General features: G+C 45.9%; 1 protein-coding gene across 1 annotated transcript in view; it reads left to right on the plus strand.

Annotated features, from left to right (window-relative positions):
* LOC142572875 (glypican-6-like) overlaps positions 1-17,280 on the plus strand; it is a 162,717-nt gene extending 145,437 nt beyond the window's left edge. The window contains exons 3-8 of the mRNA XM_075682309.1: positions 3,794-4,185; positions 6,813-6,978; positions 8,933-9,063; positions 11,216-11,499; positions 12,866-13,080; positions 15,440-17,280. Coding sequence (XP_075538424.1) covers positions 3,794-4,185; positions 6,813-6,978; positions 8,933-9,063; positions 11,216-11,499; positions 12,866-13,080; positions 15,440-15,681 — 1,430 coding nt within the window. The 3' untranslated portion in view covers positions 15,682-17,280. The remainder of the gene's footprint in view (positions 1-3,793; positions 4,186-6,812; positions 6,979-8,932; positions 9,064-11,215; positions 11,500-12,865; positions 13,081-15,439) is intronic.
* The last annotated feature ends 1,869 nt before the right edge of the window (positions 17,281-19,149 follow it).

Consider the following 19,149-nt stretch of genomic DNA (forward strand, 5'->3'; position numbering starts at 1 on the left):
CCACGTGAGAAAGATGGGCTCCGATGACGTGACGCTGTGCAGGTTACTTTCCCGAGAAGAATTTCCGAGAATTCAGCCAGGGCGCAGCTGTCGGGTCTTCTCGGGACAAAATTGAACCGCTTAGGTGGCGTGTTGCCGGTTGCTATATATATATATATAACGCGCTTCTGTACGCATTACGCAATGAGAACGCGAAAATCGGAAATCAAGAAAAAGTTTGTTGAAGAGGCAGATGTTGCTAATAACTAACGTGCGTGCCGAAAAATGCACTTGAAGGACTCGCACTCCCTCTGTATAGGTAATGGTGGGACGATCATCAAAGATCGCTCGTGTTTTGTGTTGAGACAATCGTGCACAATAATGTTTCTCCGGGCCTTTCGCGGGAACTATAAATTCCAAACGGGCATATGGAAAGCGATTCACGTTGGGTGAATAAAAGGCACCAGCTTCTTTTTCCCCACAACTCGTAGGCTGCCACGAGCAGCGTTAAAGGGACACTGAAGCAAAACAATAAATAAGTTTAGACTGATAAAGCAATATTCGAGAACGCTGTTGTCGGTAACTTCGCGATAATAGGTTTATGATGAGAAAAAGAAATGAAGGGCAAAGTAGAAGTTTTTGAATTTCGCGCCGTAACCGCAGACCGACATGTCAGTCTGACGTCACGGATGCAAAAGTATTTTCTCGTATGTGGACAGCGTTGGGCTCAGTGAAAGTTCTTGAAGCTTGCCATGCTCAGTCCTTGGCTACCTTGGGGAAAATCCCCAGAGGGAAAGATGGGGAATATCCCCAGAGCAGGTGTATAGCGCAGGGCGTGGGCTACAGGTAAAGCGCTGGTTCTTGTGCGGGGGTGTGCATACTGACCTGCTCGATAATAGCGCTCCGCGGATTACGCTACCACAAGTTGACAGAATTGCGGAATTGAAAGTTCTCGCTACCTCGCTCCCCAATTTTGCTTGATATTTCTTCGCAAGCCCCGTGACATGTCTGTGGAAAGGCCACTTTGGGGAGTAAGTTAGAGACCGATGTACTCTATGGGATATCACTATTGAAAAACGTTCTCCATCAACTGAATTCCAGTTTTCTCTTCTCCCTCGCTCTCGAGCAAGGATTGCGCCATGCGCCGCTACGGTCGCGAGAAGGAGCGGAAAACATGCAGTATACGCCGCACACGCAATGATGCGAGCTCAGCTGGCACCGCCAATGGCACGACTGGCAAGGAGAACACACAGTCGTCGGCGCTGGTTCCTTCGGGACATCATAATCATCATCATTTGGTCCTCGCGGGAGCCAGGAGCGGGAAGTTTTAGATGTCAGGGGGAACGAAAACAAAGGAGCCATTAGATGCCAAATAGGTACACATAACGCTTAAGCAAGATTCATCGTTCGTCTGCGACTTTTCCCGCAGTGTGTGTGTGTGTAGAGGGAGAGAGAGAGGCAGGTGGCAGGGGGGCGAACTTCTGCCAGTGCTATTGGCTGCACCAAAAGTGAGGACCTCGGCCATCAAGCGTGCGAATGGTTCTGACTTTGGGTACATATTCCTGCGGCGGCATTTCTGTGTATGTACGTGCTCGGGACGCTGTCAGAAAGAAACGTCCAGAGAGAGAGAGAGAGAGAAGTGGTGCACGCAGAAACTCGCCAGTATATACGTGCTCGTGTGCCTTCGTATATATATCCTTGGGGGCGTATATACTACACGTAATAGAACGTGCGCTGTACCACTATACTACTACACATCGGCGTTCAGGCCTCGCCATCTGGGGTCCGAGCACGGTGCCTCAAGGCGCTCATTCTTCGCGCCCGCGGGCTTTGTTTTGCTTCGCCCTCCGGCGGCCGGGGCCCGCCCTGCTGGCTGACTGGCCAAGGCGCGAACGGCCGCGTTCTCCCGGCCGATGGGTAAACAAAGAACCAGAGGCGCTGCACTCTTCGAGCTGTCTCGCTGGCAGCCGCTGCCGTTTCGTCCCAGCAAAGGATGGGCGGAGGAGGGAGGGCCCCGGCAGCTGTGACGAGGGGTGCCGGCCGGTATTAAAAAAGTTGGCGCGCGCGCGTCACTAACGGCAGACAGATCACTCGTCGGGAGCCGCCCTCCCCCGAGTTCTGGTTCCCAAGGGCGAAAGATGCAAAGGATATGCTAAGAGGAGTAACACACACACACACACACACACACACACACACACACACACACACACACACACACACACACACACACACACACACACACACACACACACACACACACACACACACACACACACACACACACACACACACACACACACACACACACGCACGCACGCACGCACGCACGCACGCACGCACACACACACACACACACACACACACACACACACACACACACACACACACACACACACACACACACACACACACACACACACACACACACACGGCAGCAAGTGAATGCGCATAGCTCTTGTGTATAGAGGGAAGGAAAGACCACCCTTGAGAGGAGGGCGCCGTAGGCTAAATTAATTCGTGTGACGCACAAGCCGCAATGAATTTGCTATGTGCCGGACACTGTTCCGTGGGCCAAACCTAATGAACCGTTGATGTGCATGTCATTGTGCGCGCGAAACTGTCGAGTTCGTGGGCAGCCACGAACTGCTGCGTCTTGGGTTGCCTTTGATTCTTCTCCAAGACGAGGATTCCTCCGTCTCAGTGCAACCTACTGCGGCAACAGCCACCACCCGGACTGTTGTCACAAAGCACTGTAGCTCTGTCGCACACAGGTCGCATTGTGCTTAAAGGGACACTAAAGTGAAAAATGGTTCCTTCTGCATCAGTAAATTACCGCTCTACAACACCAAAAACACCACTCTTACAACGATAAGACGTTTGGTAAGCCAGCAAAAGCGCAAGAAGGAAATACGGGTGGCGACGTCTACTTAAGTTCCCGCACCCGGTGGCTGTGACGTCTTGCATTTTGATGGCGCCTTTTAGGGCCTACTAATTATGTATAGCAGTACAGACTGACTGCATTGTGTTCTAAAGGAACCAGATATTAAACATGGCAAGTTTCGGGAACTTTTATTAAGCCAACGCGGCCCAAATGCGAAAACATAATTTGGTATCCCTGACGTCACGCTGACGTACCGGCGCTGGGGTTTCGGCGCGAAATTCAAATACTGATACTTGGACCTTCATTTTCTCATCTAATAATCAAACTATTTTTTTTAATGACTGCCTGTAGGGTTCTCAAACAATGCTTAGTTAGTCCAAACTGATTTATTGTTTCGCTTTAGTGTCCTTTAAGCAAAGCGTCATCGCCTGTGTTAAGGTTTGCAACGTTCAATAAAGATAATATAAAAAATATTTGGTCGCCATGTCATCCCTGCTGCTGGGAACTAGGTCGCCGGTTTGACTAATTCAGGCACGGCTGCCGCATTTCGGTGGGGGTGGTAAGCAAAAGCGCTCGTGTACCGAGCGTTGAGCGCACGTTAAACGAACTTGGGCGCTGATAATTAATCTGGACCCCTCCTGCACAGCGTTCGTCATAGCCGATGAATCGTTTCGGGAGAGTTAATTGAACCAACCACGGTCGCCATCTTAGAACTTGACCGTGCATGATCGTGCAAGACCTGCGCTGTTCAGTCCTCATATACAGGTCTGACGAGCGAACGTAGATCTTAAAACCGTATCTTGCACCGTGTTTCTTAGGTCTTCTTTTTCGTTGAACAGCTCGGCTGACGTTAGCTGACACAGCCTTATATGAGCGCTAATCGACGCGGTTCTAATTGAGCGCTCTCTCTCTCTGCTCGTGACTGCTGCGCAGAGTTCTTCAAGGAGCTGCTGAAGACGTCCAAGAAGGACTTCCACGGCATGTTCCTGCGCACGTACGGCATGCAGTACGACACCAACTCGTACATCTTCCACGACATGTTCGACCAGCTGGAGAAGTACTACCGCACGGGCGGCGTCGACCTGGTGGACGCGCTGGACGGCTTCTTCCTCGAGCTGTACCGCAAGATGTTCCAGGTGATGAACATGCAGTACGCGCTGAGCGAGCGCTACCTGCAGTGCGTCAGCGACTACCGCGACGAGCTGCGCCCCTTCGGCGACGTGCCCCAGAAGCTGACGCTCGAGGTGAAGCGATCCTTCGTGGCCACGCGGACCTTCGTCCAGGCGCTGGCCGTCGGCAGAGACGTCATTCAGAGCGTCATGGAGGTACGGTGGAGCGCCTGTTATTGCTCCGTTCTTCTTCTTTCACGAACGGCCGTGCCGTATGCACGTATACAAAGAAAAAGTTGCACCCTTTAGGGCCTTATCTTGTTCTCTGAAAATAATCGTCGTCTTGCGCGCCTTTCTTCTCTTTAACGCTATGCGCCAGGCATACGCATGCCAGTGTGACATAGCGTTCGTGATAAGAAAGTGGCTAGCCCAGCGTAGAGAAAGGAATTTGTGTATAGAAAGTAAACGAATGGCGATTCTTGTCCGAGGCGTAAAATCTTTTTAGATAGTACGCTTTCAAGACAATGGAGTGCTGACAACACCCGTATGCGTAAATACCTTCGTGCCTTTTCTGTTTTATGAAACTACTCTATTTATGCCCACGCAGTCATATATCCTCAGCTTTAACATCACCTATAAGGTACCATTGGATGAATATGCCGCTATGTTTTACTCGGGCAAAGCTCAGTGGGGTGGTAATCCTTTTTTTTTTTTCTCTTGTACACATTCAGAATGACTACAGTGCCGCCGCACATTCGTAATATCGTCTGCGCGCAGGTAAAGGTAAGACCGGTGAAACTGACCAGCCGAACTAGGAATCCCGCCTCCGGTCACTTGCAATGCGGCATAACAGCCGTTTTTTGTTTTTTTTTTCCCCGATTAGAGGTCACAAATTGAAATGAAGGCATTCTGCAGTTTAAGACAGTTGATCATTTTTCCTGGCCAGACGCATACCTGGAAAAGGTCTGCTCCTTTTCACGAATAGTCTCGATTTCGTCAATTACCACCGCGTCTCTACCTTCAATTACACTGTGCTCGATGGCGCGGTGCGATCGCCCGCGGGAGCCAGCATAATACCCGCACTGCCGCCGGCCTCGTGCCTGGATATTCATGCGTTTAGTCGGCGCGTAAGCCACACGCAGTGCAGTTACTGACGCCACGTGCCGAGCCGCCCTACCTAAAAACGAGGCGTCCTCCCCTCCCGTTTCATTTCGTTCGCGTTGAGGCTAAACAAGGTTCAACTAAACTTGATGCGATGATTGCTTAGGTACATGCTCGAGTTCCAGACCCGTCCGTAAAGCGGCAGGCGTACTTACTTCCGTGTGGTTTCGCATTTCCCGCTACCGACGCCGAGTTACTTCTGTGTGGTTTCGTATTTCCCGCGATCGACGCCGACGGGGCCGATGGCCCGTTCGTTGTAGAAACTTGTGCGACTGTAGAAGGGAGCGCCACAATAACGAATAAATAAAAAGAAAGAAGGAAAGAAAGGAAGGAAGGAACGAAGAAAACGAAACCTTCTGCGGTCACGTCGAGTTTTTGGCTGCGAACGTCACAAGGATTGCCGTGTGCGTCATTCGTCCTCAACCGCGTTATCTTGATGGGGCTTTTTCGTCTCTTTGTCTCACTCTCTCTCGCCATCGATCTTTACGCGTGGCGAGAGGGACATGAAAGCATGGGCTGTTCCTTACTCGATGGCGGACTATTGAGAAGCGCCAGCAAATACTCCTATTCGGGCAGTGCCGCACTTAGCGCAGATAGCCATACACGCGTGTCCAATGTTTCATGGATGCGCGGAAATGTAGGGGTCGCTATTTGCGACCAATTGTAGAAGGCCGCTGTCACACTATCTGGAGCCGATAAGCCCAGCACCTTATCCTTACCCCTTGCCCCTGATTCCTTCATGGCTCTTGGAGTTAATGCACATGCTCTGAATGAGCTCCACGCAGTGTGGGACACCGATTTGCCATTCTGATCTCACACAGGCACGAAGTTGGCTCATTTCTCAACCTACCTGTGCAAAGAGAGCCTCCTCTGAATTACATACTGATGTTATCTGCAACTTTAAGAGACATGAAGACAGCAGTGGGGATTAGAGAGAAAACGAGGGCACCCGATGTTCTAGTTCAGATTAAGAGGAATAAATGGAATTGGGCAGGCCACGTAATGCATAGGACATATAACCGATGGTTTATTAAGGCAGGGGAAGCACTGTCGTCCTTGACAGCGCTTCCGATAAGCGGTGTGGTTACATAGGGAAATTTACAAGCGTATAATGCTGGCGCAAGGCAGGAGTAATTGGACATTGATGAAAGAGGCCTTCGTCCTGCATATTTAACATAAATTGCGCTAATGATGATGATTATTATCATTATTTGGTGTACTATCATATCAGGGCTACCCGCATCTCCTCACAGTCAAGATGGTGCGATAAATATGCAATATGCACAATATCAACTAAAACTAATTAATTATGATAAAACGTATGATGCCAGTCACTTCCTTGCCCAATATGCCGGAACTTGATTTGTAAAAAAATGTGTCAGCATGCTATTTATCATTTCCTTGCTCCATATGCCAGAATTAAATAAGTAAAAATTGCATGGATTAACATACCGTGCAAAATATGAAGTCATAAATCCTCAGAAAGACAATTACTGCAAAAGTTCAACAGATTGCAGCTTTCTCCTTTTGGAAGGAATGTTATCCACACATCGTACAGTATTGACTTGTCCACTGTGAGACTCCCTAAAACAAATGCATTTCAGTTGTCTTTATGATTGTGATTAGCACATGCTGTGCTGTACCAAACATCATAGAGCCATTACTTGTGATTGCCATTGCAGGTCGGCCCTTCTGCCAACTGCAGCCATGCGCTCATGAAGATGAGCTACTGCCCACACTGCCATGGCCTACCAAACCTGAAGCCCTGCTCCTCATACTGCCACAGTGTCATGCGCGGTTGTTTGGCCCACCACATGGAGCTCGACAGCGAGTGGGGCTTATTCATTGGTCAGTACAAGACCCTGTTCTAGAAGTGTGACCTCATCCCATGTAGATCCCCCCCCCCTTGCAGTTACTATAGTCAGTGACAGGTCAAGATTGCAGTGACAAGTGCCCCTCAAAGGGAACATGTGGCCAGCAAATCTATACTCTTCCTTTCTCCTCCCTTTGTATCCATGTCTTTAACTTTGGTTTCCTTAGACACTTCCTTGTTGCAAAAGTTCTGTTGTACTTCATATAGGAGGTCAGTAAGTTCCCTCTCCAAATTTTCTATTTGAGGAACCAATTTGTGCTGCGAGATATCTATTTGTCCTCACACTCCGCGATTTTGGCTGTTTGTGCAAGTGGTGTGATATGCTGATTATTGCCAAGTAACTGCACACCTCCTCTTTATGGCTGCGGCATCTGCAAAGGAGCTATTTCTGGAAGCACACACAAACAGCTGGCAGGTGCATCAGACATTTTTGGGAAAAGCCTCTCTAGCATTCCTGACTTGTCAGTGATTTTAATACACATATATGAACAGATAACATCTCTAATACTTTTTGAAGTACATTTTGTTTTTATGCAAAGATATCACTATCACTTCTCTGTGTATCGACTAATGCTCTTGAGGACTATTGTATCATATTAGTAATGGAATGAGCCTCAAAGTACCACAGACATAGTACGTTCTGACAGGTGCGCAGCCCTTGCATGCTTGTTAATGTGCAGCTTTCCTGCACTAGTGCTCTGCTTCCTGTGGGTGCCCATTATTGTTTGATGCTAGCGTACGTGGGATGGGGACAAACAATATTTCACAATGTGGCTCATGATTTTGAGGTGCACTTCCAACAATTCATTCGGAAGCCAATGTAAAACTGAAACAGCAAGTGATGTCCTAGAGATGGCAGGCATGACACCATATATATTTGTTTTATCTAACACCACTATTCTGTTTCATTATGTAACTGCAGCATGTTGAATATGACCGGTCAGAGTAGGTATGTAATAATTGGGGACATTTATGCATTGGTTTAAGCAAAACATCACTGAGTGAATTTTTTTCTAAATCCACAAGCTGTCCTCAGTTGTTCCCCCATTATTAAATGTGTACGTTGCTGCCAGTGGCTCAGCAGCCCTTTGGCTGCCCTGGCTGGTGGCACAGGTAGTAGCACTCTGACACCATCCATGGTGGCTCAGTGGCTATGGTGTTCTGCTTCAGAGTGTAAGGGTTTGATTCCCAACCACACTAGCTGCATTTCAATGGGTGTAGATACAAAAATGCCAGCTTGCATAGATTTAGGCACATGTTCAAGAGCCCCACGTGGTCAAACTTAATCTACAGACCTTCACCACTGCATCCTTCACAACCAACAACACCAGCTTCGGGATACTACACCCCAGTAGTCAATCAACCAGTAAGATTGTGCTGCTACCATTCACTCATTGTGAAAAAACAAGTTGGGTAAAAAAAAGAAAAGCCTGATAATAACAAGCATCACTGATAGATTATTGACCTTTTGCAAAATTCTGGAAGTCTGCTGCTCTGCACTGTTCTGTTCTAACGAGTACTTTTGTCCAAAGTTCACAATGTTACCTGTAGTGCAGAGCACTTTACTCTCTCTCTCTCTCTCAACATTTTGTGAGCAATTGATGGCTATCACAGCTCTAACTCATCCGTGCTTGTCATCCAAAAGCCCCTAGCACAAACAATCTTCGAGATGGCCTGTAACATTCAAAGCTGAAAGTGTTGAGATCCGGAATTGGCTTATGGAGGCCAAATGGCATTTAGCCCTTTACTTTCAAATGAAAAATTACATATGTGCCTGTGAGTAAGAGCTTCTGGTTAGGGTGGAGGTGCTCGAGAAAAATTAACAGGCTTTTGAAAACTTTTATGTAGTGATCATGTTGCATGGTTGGGGTGTTGAATGGCACCACTATGGTGGAATATCTGCCTCACAAATGGTTTCGTTCTCTGCAGATGCCCTCATGAACCTGGCAAACCGTCTGGAGAGTTCCTTCAACATTGAGTCGGTCGTAAACCCGATAGGAGTGAAGATATCCGAAGCCATCATGGATTTCCAGGAGAACAGGGCAACTATTCTGCAAACGGTGAGCAAACTGTGTGTTACAGTCAAACCACTGGCCTCCTGACTTACTGTTCTTGCATTAGACCAAATTTAACCGATCACTATTTGTGTTAATTATGAGTTTTATTTCCTGAACCAATTTCTGGTCACTTTATATAGAGAGGCTATGTTGTCTTTTGGGTGACTGATACTTTGCTGTTGGATTATCAAGCCTTCCCTTTCTTTTTTTTTACATTGACTGTGTGTCCGTCATCAACCTGACCAATTATAAGGCATTATTCATGTGAATTGTGAGATTTCACTGAATGCTAACTTTGCCAGGGGCAAAACGGACACAAAGACAACTCGCTGGTGTTTCTTGCCACGAAATATTTCTCTACACAAGTGTCACTATTTGCGAGAAATGTGCCACAGCATCGACATTAATCACTTGCCGCAAATCTGCAGTAAGAATGCTTTCTCAGTCTAGCAGCTGATGCATGCAGTTTGCAGTTAACGCACGTGCAGTCAACAACGCTTGACTCAATTATAGTGGTGCACGCTTTCTGTGCACCCTGGTCATAGACAACAAGAATGACAAGGAATGGGCTGTTGCAAATGTCATTTTATTGCTATAGCAATGATACAGATGCTCAAGGCGCGCTAGCACCGTCGCAGTGCTGTTACATCTTTCTTTTCGTCTTATTTTTTATTGAAATGAAAATAAAAGAAAGAGGTGCAGTCACCCTATAATAGTGACGGCTACTCTACTGAACGGCTACTACTGACGGCTACTGAAAAACGCTGGCAGTTTTCCTTCGGTCTCATTTTGTGTGCCATCGAGGTACAATGCATGCAATCCTACTAGCAGGGCTCCTTATCATACCAGCTTTCTGAGACGCCTTCAGTGCAATGCTAAACCATGGTGTAACTTTCAACGCTTTGCCTTTGGCCAAAACTGCCAATTTCTTTCTTTAGTTTTTGATAATTGTGTGGGCAATGACTGTTCAGCATCACGAACATTGGTGATTTATGTGAGCAAAAGTATTTTCTGCAGCAGTATTACTGAATCATGTCATATTCCTAGTAAACATATACATAGTTGATTAGCTTACAGCATCTTTGCATTGAGGAGTTGGCTGTTGCCTTCTGGAACCTGTTTCTCACGAACGAGATGCTCCAGCAGTCCTCGGAACTCATAATTGTGCCATAGTATCCGAGGGCAGTGCAGTTCATATTAATCATTCAAATATTTGGGCATCCACTTGTTTCACGTCTTTGCCAGTAACATCACGTCAGCATGTTGCTTTGATAACGCATGAAATTCTGCACATTCTTTCATGTTGGAAGAAATCCATGGAAAATTGCACCATTGAAATTAATAAAATGATGGTAAACATTTTCCAGAAGATTGCAGACCATGCATGGGTTGAAATTAATTTTTTTTCACATCCTGTCGAAGTTGGCTGAAATTGAGCAGTTCAAAATGCGTGTTCTTGTTTAACCAGTACGTTGCAAGTCTCTATATTTCACGGTGCAGGGACATGCATCATGAAAATGTACTTTTGTCTTAGTAAGGGGACCCTAAACCACCTCTGATAATTTTAAAAAAATTGCGTGCTCCTTTCTGAGCTTTTTTGGTCGCTTCATTACATGTTGTGACGCCAACAGGGTCACGCATGTGATGTTACCGGGGTAAAATCTGTTGATGTGTCTATATACGAGGAACATAGCAGTTCTGATCTGTGATCTGTGAATGGCTTTCCCATTCAGTCGCACGCCCGCTCTTTCTCGTCGCCTCGTCTGCCTGTCACGCGCAATCAACTGATCAATCGTATGCGTGTTTTGTGCTGCACACGCACAAGAGCAAGAGTGCTTAGCTGAAATGCATGCAGTCCCGAGAAGTGGGAGTCGATGGTGCTTTGAAACAAGAAAAGAGTGCGCCGATAGGATGTTCAGCACTGATGTGTCTGCGTCTCTTTTAGCGAAGTGCAAAGGCGCAGACGCGGTAGCACCCTTGGGCGGTGGGGTAGCGAAGATGAGGCGGAAACTGCTTGCTCAACTTCAAGCTTAGGGTAGCTTAAAAGCCCTGTAAAGCTTTTAATCATGATGGGGGCATGCCTTTTGTGTGCATATTAGGAGTTGCAAAAATATGTGTGAATTTTTCTCTCTCTTCCCTGCCCCCTGCTGCGCAGCTATATGACAAGTGCGGCACGCTTCGTCTGGCCCGCCGTGGCAGTGGCCAGGAGCTGCACTTCGAGACGCTGAAGTTTGGAGGCACAGGCGGCGGCCAGCAGCCCGCAATGAGGCCAACCACTGCAGCGGGGACCAGCATGGACCGGCTGGTGCAGGGCATCAAAAAGCAGCTTCGTGCCACCCGTTCAATGTGGTCCCAGCTGCCCGATCGCATGTGCCGCCAGCCTTCGGCACAATCACCACCTCCCGAGGAGGAGTGCTGGGACGGACTGAATCGTGCAAAGTGAGCGCTGACGAGACATATTTCCAATTGGCATGGTAGAAAAAGTATACCAATGCATCAATGGAGAGTTTAGCAAAACTGAAAGTTGTCCCAAGTTTATGTCAATTCATCTTTGTGAAACAGTGCAAGATGAGGGAAATTGGAACTGTAGGACTTAAGAGAAAACAGCTTGCTTTTCATATTTGCATGCATTCTTTAAAACCTAGTTTGCACACTCTTTCATTATAGTGACTTGTGTCCGTCTTCTTCTTCATCATTCTTAGCCTTTATTTTTTTTCAGTTCTAAGCACTTTGTGGCATTGTGTATTAGATTCTAAGCATACAATTGATGTTGTATGCTCACAGTCATATAATTGCCTGCAATCATAGTTCCCATTGAGAAAATCCACATCAGTACCGTTGTGTTCGACTGTGCATTTTCACAGTGCTGTCATCCTTCACGCCCTGCTGAGGTCAGAGGAGATAACACTAGCTGTTTATAATCGTAGGCTGCTAATATCATAATTACTCATGTAATGCTCACCCTCATGTAAGGCCTACACCCCCACTTTGGAGCGTGAAAATTGTGAAAAAAATATTCAAATGCGTGTACCTGCGCACAGGGCCTTTGAGATTGGGCTAGTGTTGCAATGCAATGATATCGGAACCAAGGAATGATCTCGGAAGCTATGTCACATACAGGCTGACATGCACAAGTTGTTATTAAATGGCACTATTTTTGCTACTGTCCTTCTGATGATGACGTGATCGTCATTATTGCATTATCTGATTAGGCCATGCAGCATAACTCCAGTGCACTATTGGCTGAGCTGTGACCTGCTCTTTAGTTGTGTTGTCGTTTTCGGTGCTTGAAGAGTGCATAGCTGCAAAAAGTGTACGTGGTGTGCGGTTTTTCTAGTGACCGTTGTCAGTTGTCGAGAGCTTAAAGGTAATTGGAATCTTAAACAGCACAGGGGACAAGCTTGGGGAGGTCACAAATGAGGTGAACTCGTGAAACGACGAGGGCAGCAGACGCGATGAGGATTATTGATTAAAATTGTTCATAGTCGGTTGCCAGTGGTTGCATTATTCTGCATAGTTGTCAGATCACAGTTCCAAGCTTCAGTGGGAAGCCATAAGCTTACTTCGTGTAAAGCACGCACATTGTAGAGAACTTTTTAGAAAGTGAAGTCCTTACATGTGCAAATATGGAACTTTCCTTTTGTTTTGGAAGCCAACTTCCAAAAATTACTTACACTTAAAAGCTTCTGCTCATTAAGCTCTGACATTAATGGCAGGTTCTCGAATGTAGAGTCTGCTTTAGGAGCTTAGCGCCTGCATGCATTCGTGCATTTGTTACATGTAGGATATGTTCTCGTTTGTTCAGGTCTGAGGGAGGAAACCACACAGTTCCGGGAGGCAAAACTCGAGGCTCGCACCAGCAGTTTAAGCAGCAGCCACACAACGGGCACCACAGGGGTGGTGGCACAGAGTACACAAGTAGCAACGTGGTTATCAACCAGCTCATACTCACTCTCAAGATCATCACCAACAAGTTGAACCTGGCCTATGGTGGGCACGATGTCCAGTGGCAAGACACCGGTTAGTGGCTGCATAATTTTGTTGAGTCTGCTGCTTTATTTCCTGGCATATTGCCACTGAAGCAGAACCTTGCTGCCAGCATTAGCAGTGGTGGGTGTGCCCCTGCTTGGATTTTGCAACAACTTGCTTTTGTGGTACATTGATAAGAGTTCTCACTGATATCTTGTTACCATGGTAACGCTCAGGTTGAAACCAAGCAAGAAAGCATGTGCTGCACAGAGGTTCTGCTTCACTAGCTCTTCATAACTTATAGTTTACAAACTGGCATTAAACAAAGCATGTATTAGATTATCATGACTATAGTCATGATAATCTACAGCACGCTTTCTACAATCTACAATTACATCTACAACTTTAGAAAAAGGGGAGGCCCCGCCCAGATGATCGAAGCGCGACAGCCGATTGCTTCTGCCACTAAAATAGTTCCGCTCAAAAATCTGTGCTTCTAGAACGCATAATTCTCTGTATGAATACTTTTGTCATTTGATGACTGGTTTGGTAGAGCTGTCGTGATTGGAATGCTAGAGCACATGCCGGATCGTGAGAGAAAAATAACCCCGTGCCTTTTACAACACTGGGCACAAGATCTATATTTTCTTTTGGTTTTATGTTTTCACAAACTCATCTTCAGGAATGTGATAGGTTTTCTTTCGTTCCTTTTCACTTCTTTTTGTTTTTTTGTACCGCGACACAGAACATGAGTTCCCACTGCTAACAGTAGGCACCAGACTTAGGCAAACTTTCCTCGTCATAACTTCACAAAACAAAACGCCTTGGAACAAACATGCAAGATGTTTGTGTGTAGCGGTGTGTTGTCATGGGCCCTGTTTTGAGACTAAGCGTAGCGCAGTGTCAGCGATGCTTGCTGCAATCTTTTGTTGCCAGATCACAGCTCAGGATAAACGCATGCAGCACGAATGGTGCATCGTGAGCTCGCAATAATATTTCCGGCATGGTAGACCACCATAAGCAGTTTGGGAATTCACTCTTATGAGGAGCAGACACACACGACTGATGTGACTTGGCCTAGTTCGAAGCGCGGGCTGCCATCATCCCCATCGGCGAGGTCACCGGCTGTCCGTTCTCGTGACTTCAGTCTAGAGTGCACACCCATTGGTGAAGGCTTATGTGCATCCGCCTTGGAGGAGTGAACGCCCCCTTTTTCTAAAGCTGTACCCGAGTATAGTATAGTATAGTATAGTATAGTACTAACATTGATTACAGAATGCACAAAATGAAGGTGTATGTTCGCTTCCATAAAAATTTGTGTTGGTTCCCACTGTCTTGGAGTTGCTCGTTAGTGTCACATTGCGATAACTTTTACTGCAACAATAGTCACAGTATCAAACATAGCCTGCAGCTTAGCAGTATAGCACCAATATTAGGTTCAAAGAAATATGCTTGCACTGGTAATTTTTCTTGCTACTTTAATGTTTTGCGACTGTTGGGAGTGTTTCAAGGAGTATTGATACTCCACTTTCCGGCCGACCTCTCTCCCTTTTCCAGTCAATAAACTACTTCTTCTTCTATGCTAAGTCTGCTTAGTTAGCCAAGGAAGCAGTGTAGGTCATATATGGCAGTTTGTTTTGTAGTTTATTCTGGACAGACCTATGGTGAGTCATACAACTCTGTATATTATTCTGTTATGTCAAATCATAAGAAGCCAACAAACACTGACACCAAGGACAACATAGGGGAAATTACTTGTGCTTAATAAATGAAATAAAGAAACGATAAATTAATGGAAATGAAAGTGGATGAAAAAACAACTTGCCGCAGGTAGGGATTGATCCCAGAACCTTCGCATTTCGCGTGCGATGCTCTACCAATTTCTGTTAATTTATTGTTTCTTTATTTCATTTATTAAGCACAAGTAATTTCCCCTATGTTGTCCTTGGTGTCAGTGTTTGTTGGCTTCTTATGATATGACTAAATAAAAACCGGGCCCCTCGGTTAACCCCCTTTCTTCTCATCTGTTATGCCAATGCAATTGCCCTATTGTGACTATCTCCCTGTTGTTAATGAAATCCCCACTTCATTTGTTTTTGTACAGGACTTTCATTTCTTTTTGTGCAGTGTTCAGACGCTGGCTTGCATGTGAAATTCAGTACAGTTGTGCTTGACACAGATTTAGCTCTGTAGCTAACTCTGTCCAGCCATTATCAAATGGCAACGTGTGAGTGTGTGTGACAGAATGTGTGACAGACAGAATGTGGGAGTGCCCAGCATCAAATGCGATCAAAGAAAATCAGTTGCTCTGAAAAATGTGCTCTGCCTGGAAAATTCTCACCAAATGTACGGAGCAACATAGAAAGGGCATGACCAGTTTCCCAAGCTTAAGCAAGCTTGTTCGTTGCAGCTGACCTCGATGACATGGGCAGTGGAAGTGGGAGTGGAAGTGGCGACGACGAGTACGAACCAGCGCCGACATCGACGACCCCCGACATTTTCTTCACCGGCTCGCTACCAACGTCCGGCACAGTGCCCAAGCACCCTGTGACACCGCACACCAGCTCTGCACACCGTGTGCTGTGTGGTGCCCCTCTATGGCTCCTGGTCATCGCTCTATTGCTCAAGAAATGTCTGAGCAGCAGCGTCTGACGTTCGTTCCTGATCCTACACCTATTCTTCTACTTGGCGGCTGCACTGCCCGCCTGCTGCTAGTGCCTGAGTGGGAAATAGAAACGAAGAAAAGAGGACATTGCACAACACCTGTGCAAAGTGACTCTCATGTGTCGAGTTTTCGTGACTGTGATGCAGCATGGTTAAGACATCTGGACTTCTTCTGTCGCTTGTCTGTCAAGCGTGAAGCATTTTGTTGTGGCTCAGTGCGTGCACAAGTCGTGCACAGCCGTGGAAACTACAGCACACAGTGCGGCGTACTCTCTGGCTCTGGCATGACCCAGGGGTCAAGTTTAGGTGTGGACACTTGTCAAAGGCGTGATCGAAACTTGCACGGTGATGGGACTGACGCGTGTCCAAGCTGGTTTTGTGCGACTGTAGCCTACTCGTTTTTTTCTTCAATATTTTCTTCGGACGTGGACACACATCGCGGATGAACCTGTGGGGAAAAAAACAGTGGGACCTGTCGCAAATTGGGAACTCTCCGAAGTTGAATGGCCCTATGGTTTGTAATTGCTGCCAGTTGCAAACTTGAATGAATTGAAGACCGAAAAAAAAAAAATGTAGGCCATAATCGTCACAGTGGCATGCTTCTTTGTCAGTAGCAGAATAAGTAGCACATGTAGCTAAATTTTCATATTCCTTTTTTTTTTTCGTTTTTTCGCTCATAATACATGCAGAATCGAAAGTCAGAACCATACCACACAATTTGTGTTATGGCTGTGTAAGCTAGCAACCATCTTTACAGGACGTTGTAACTGAAAGATATTTGACGTCATTTGTCTGGCTTGCTCACGACTGGGAAGTGGCATGCTAGCCATTACTAACAATGCGCATCCACTCTGTGTCATTCTGCTTTAGCGATTTTTCAGTTTTGTTTGGCATATGCTGCACGTTTGTGCTTTTATACAGGACTTCGAACACTTGACACCCTAAACCTAGTTGTGCTGTGCGTTAGGGTGTCGCAGTCATTCTTTTCTAAAGTAGACCGACCTGGTGTTGATCTAATTTATCTGGACTTGACATTTCACTCTCGCACAGAAAGAAAGGAAATTATGTCTCGCATTCTTCGGGGCTCCAGTTTAATTGTTTGTACAATGAAGCGGCGGAAATGTTTCAAATTCTTATGTTGGCATTTCTAGCATATCTTGGGTGCGTGTAATGTTCTTCATGAAATATTATGTAACTTTTAAGTGCCTGACCTGTAACTTACTTCATTGTTCTGCTGTAACCACAGCAACATTGTATTTACACAAATAATTAAGTTGTTACTTTAATTCTTTTAGCTTATGGTTTCCTGGCTACAAAGCAGTGTGCTATTCCTTAGAAAAACGTCTGTCACTGACACATTTCCATGAGCTCAATTCTTCGCAGTCCCGTTCCATGTTGAAATTTCAGAATAAATTGGGGGCACTGAACTTCGCGAGACTATTTTGCTGGTGGAGAAATCGGTCCTCCAAGATGTGCTGGGCATTTTAGAATGACAGAAAGCTGAGCTAGTTGGTAAGGATTCATTATGCAAAATAGAAGTGAGGCGTGCAGACAGGACACAAGAGTAGAGAAGTGGACAACACGAACGCCGACTATCAACTGAAGGGGGCACTGAGGCGAAAAAAGAAAGAAGGCACAAAAACTCATCTGTGCATGCTCAGGAATGGTAACACCACGTGTCAATCGGGTAAACGTGCCGGCCTACGTGAGAGATAACTGTTAAGGTACTTAATCTCTTTTTTATGTAAAGTAATCGAAGGCTGACTCATGCACGCACTTCCACCATTATAGATATGCCATGTCTCTACCATAAGACGCGTATCTTCATTCTTATGCCTGTACAATATCGCGCATTCATCTAAACCTGGCATGCAGTTACAATCTCGGCAATGAAGCGAAAGATTAGAAGGCGAACCACCGGTTAACGACCTTTTATGTTCCATTAGCCTCTGATTGATACACCATCCCGTTTGCCCTACGTAGAACTGGCCACAGCTAAGGGGAATTTTATAAACCACACCCATACGACAGTCAGTAAAACAGTTGTTCTTATTGTGCTTCACTGGACAAATATCTGTTCGTTTTTTGCCTTTTACCCGCTCCTTTTTATTCTGTACGGCAGCGCATACCTTACCTAGCTTATTGGGAGCAGTGAAAGCAACATTAACATCATATCTACTAGCAACTTTTTTAAGCCTGTGCGACACTGAATGAATATACGGAATAGCCACTACTCTTTTTTTCCTATTACTGCTTTCTGTAATCACGTCCGCCCCTCTCGAAACCGACTTCTTTAGTGGCCACCGCTACACTAGGATACCCTACTTCCAATAGGCGCCGGACCTGCGCATTAAAACTGGCGCTCATTTTGTGCATGCACGATCTGGTGAGGGAAGACTTAAGGCACGACATGGCAATTCCGTTTTTTACTAATTTAGAATGCTTGGATTGAAAGTTTAGCAACGGCTTCGAAGATCTTGGGGAGTACTGCCAACAAACATGATTTTGTTCGAAGATCAAGGAAATGTCTAGAAACTGAATTACGCGTCACTGAGGAAATTCCTTGGTAAACTTTAATCCTCCCCCATAAAGTTTAAATTGCTCACTTACTGAGGTAGCAGCGGAATCGAATTCTTCCCTATTACAGAAAATCAGGTAATCATCAACGTAACGAAATATCTTGATAACACTATCACCTAAGGCTTTCACTATCACCTAAGCAGTTGTCAACCTTACTCAGGTAAATGTTGCTAAGGTTCGCCTTCTAATCTTTCGCTTCATTGCCGAGATTGTAACTGCACGCCAGGTTTAGATGAATGCGCGATATTGTACAGGCATAAGAATGAAGATATGCGTCTTATGGTAGAGGCATGGCATATCTATAATGGTGGAAGTGCGTGCGTAAGTCAGCCTTCGATTACTTTACATAAGGAAGAGATTAAGTACCTTAACAGTTATCTCTCACGTAGGCCGGCATGTTTACCCGATTGACACGTGGTGTTACCATTCCTGAGCATGCGCAGATGAGTTTTTGTGCCTTCTTTCTTTTTTCGCCTCAGTGCCCCCTTCAGTTGATAGTCGGCGTTCGTGTTGTCCACTTCTCTACTCTTGTGTCCTGTCTGCACGCTTCACTTCTATTTTGCATAATGTGCTGGGCAACAATTTTTTTTTACAAATGGTGAGCCACTTACAAGAAATAAATCTAACAATAAGTTAAGTTGCTTGCAGTGTTCAAGTATCCAGATGGGAGCTAAGCCTGACTAATCAAGTTGCAGTTGTTTTGAGCATCTTATGTTTAGTACCTTTTGTGTGCCTGTAGTGTTTGTCCAAAAGAAGAGTAGGGCATTGCTAGATGAGGCTTGTCACAAGTTATTATGAAGTCCTTCCGGACCTAATTGCACAGCCATTGTGAAGTGGTTGCTAGCTAGGTAACACACCGTCTCCTAAACATGGTTG

Source organism: Dermacentor variabilis, chromosome 2 (assembly GCF_050947875.1).
Source record: "Dermacentor variabilis isolate Ectoservices chromosome 2, ASM5094787v1, whole genome shotgun sequence".
Classification (NCBI taxonomy): Eukaryota; Metazoa; Arthropoda; class Arachnida; order Ixodida; family Ixodidae; genus Dermacentor; species Dermacentor variabilis.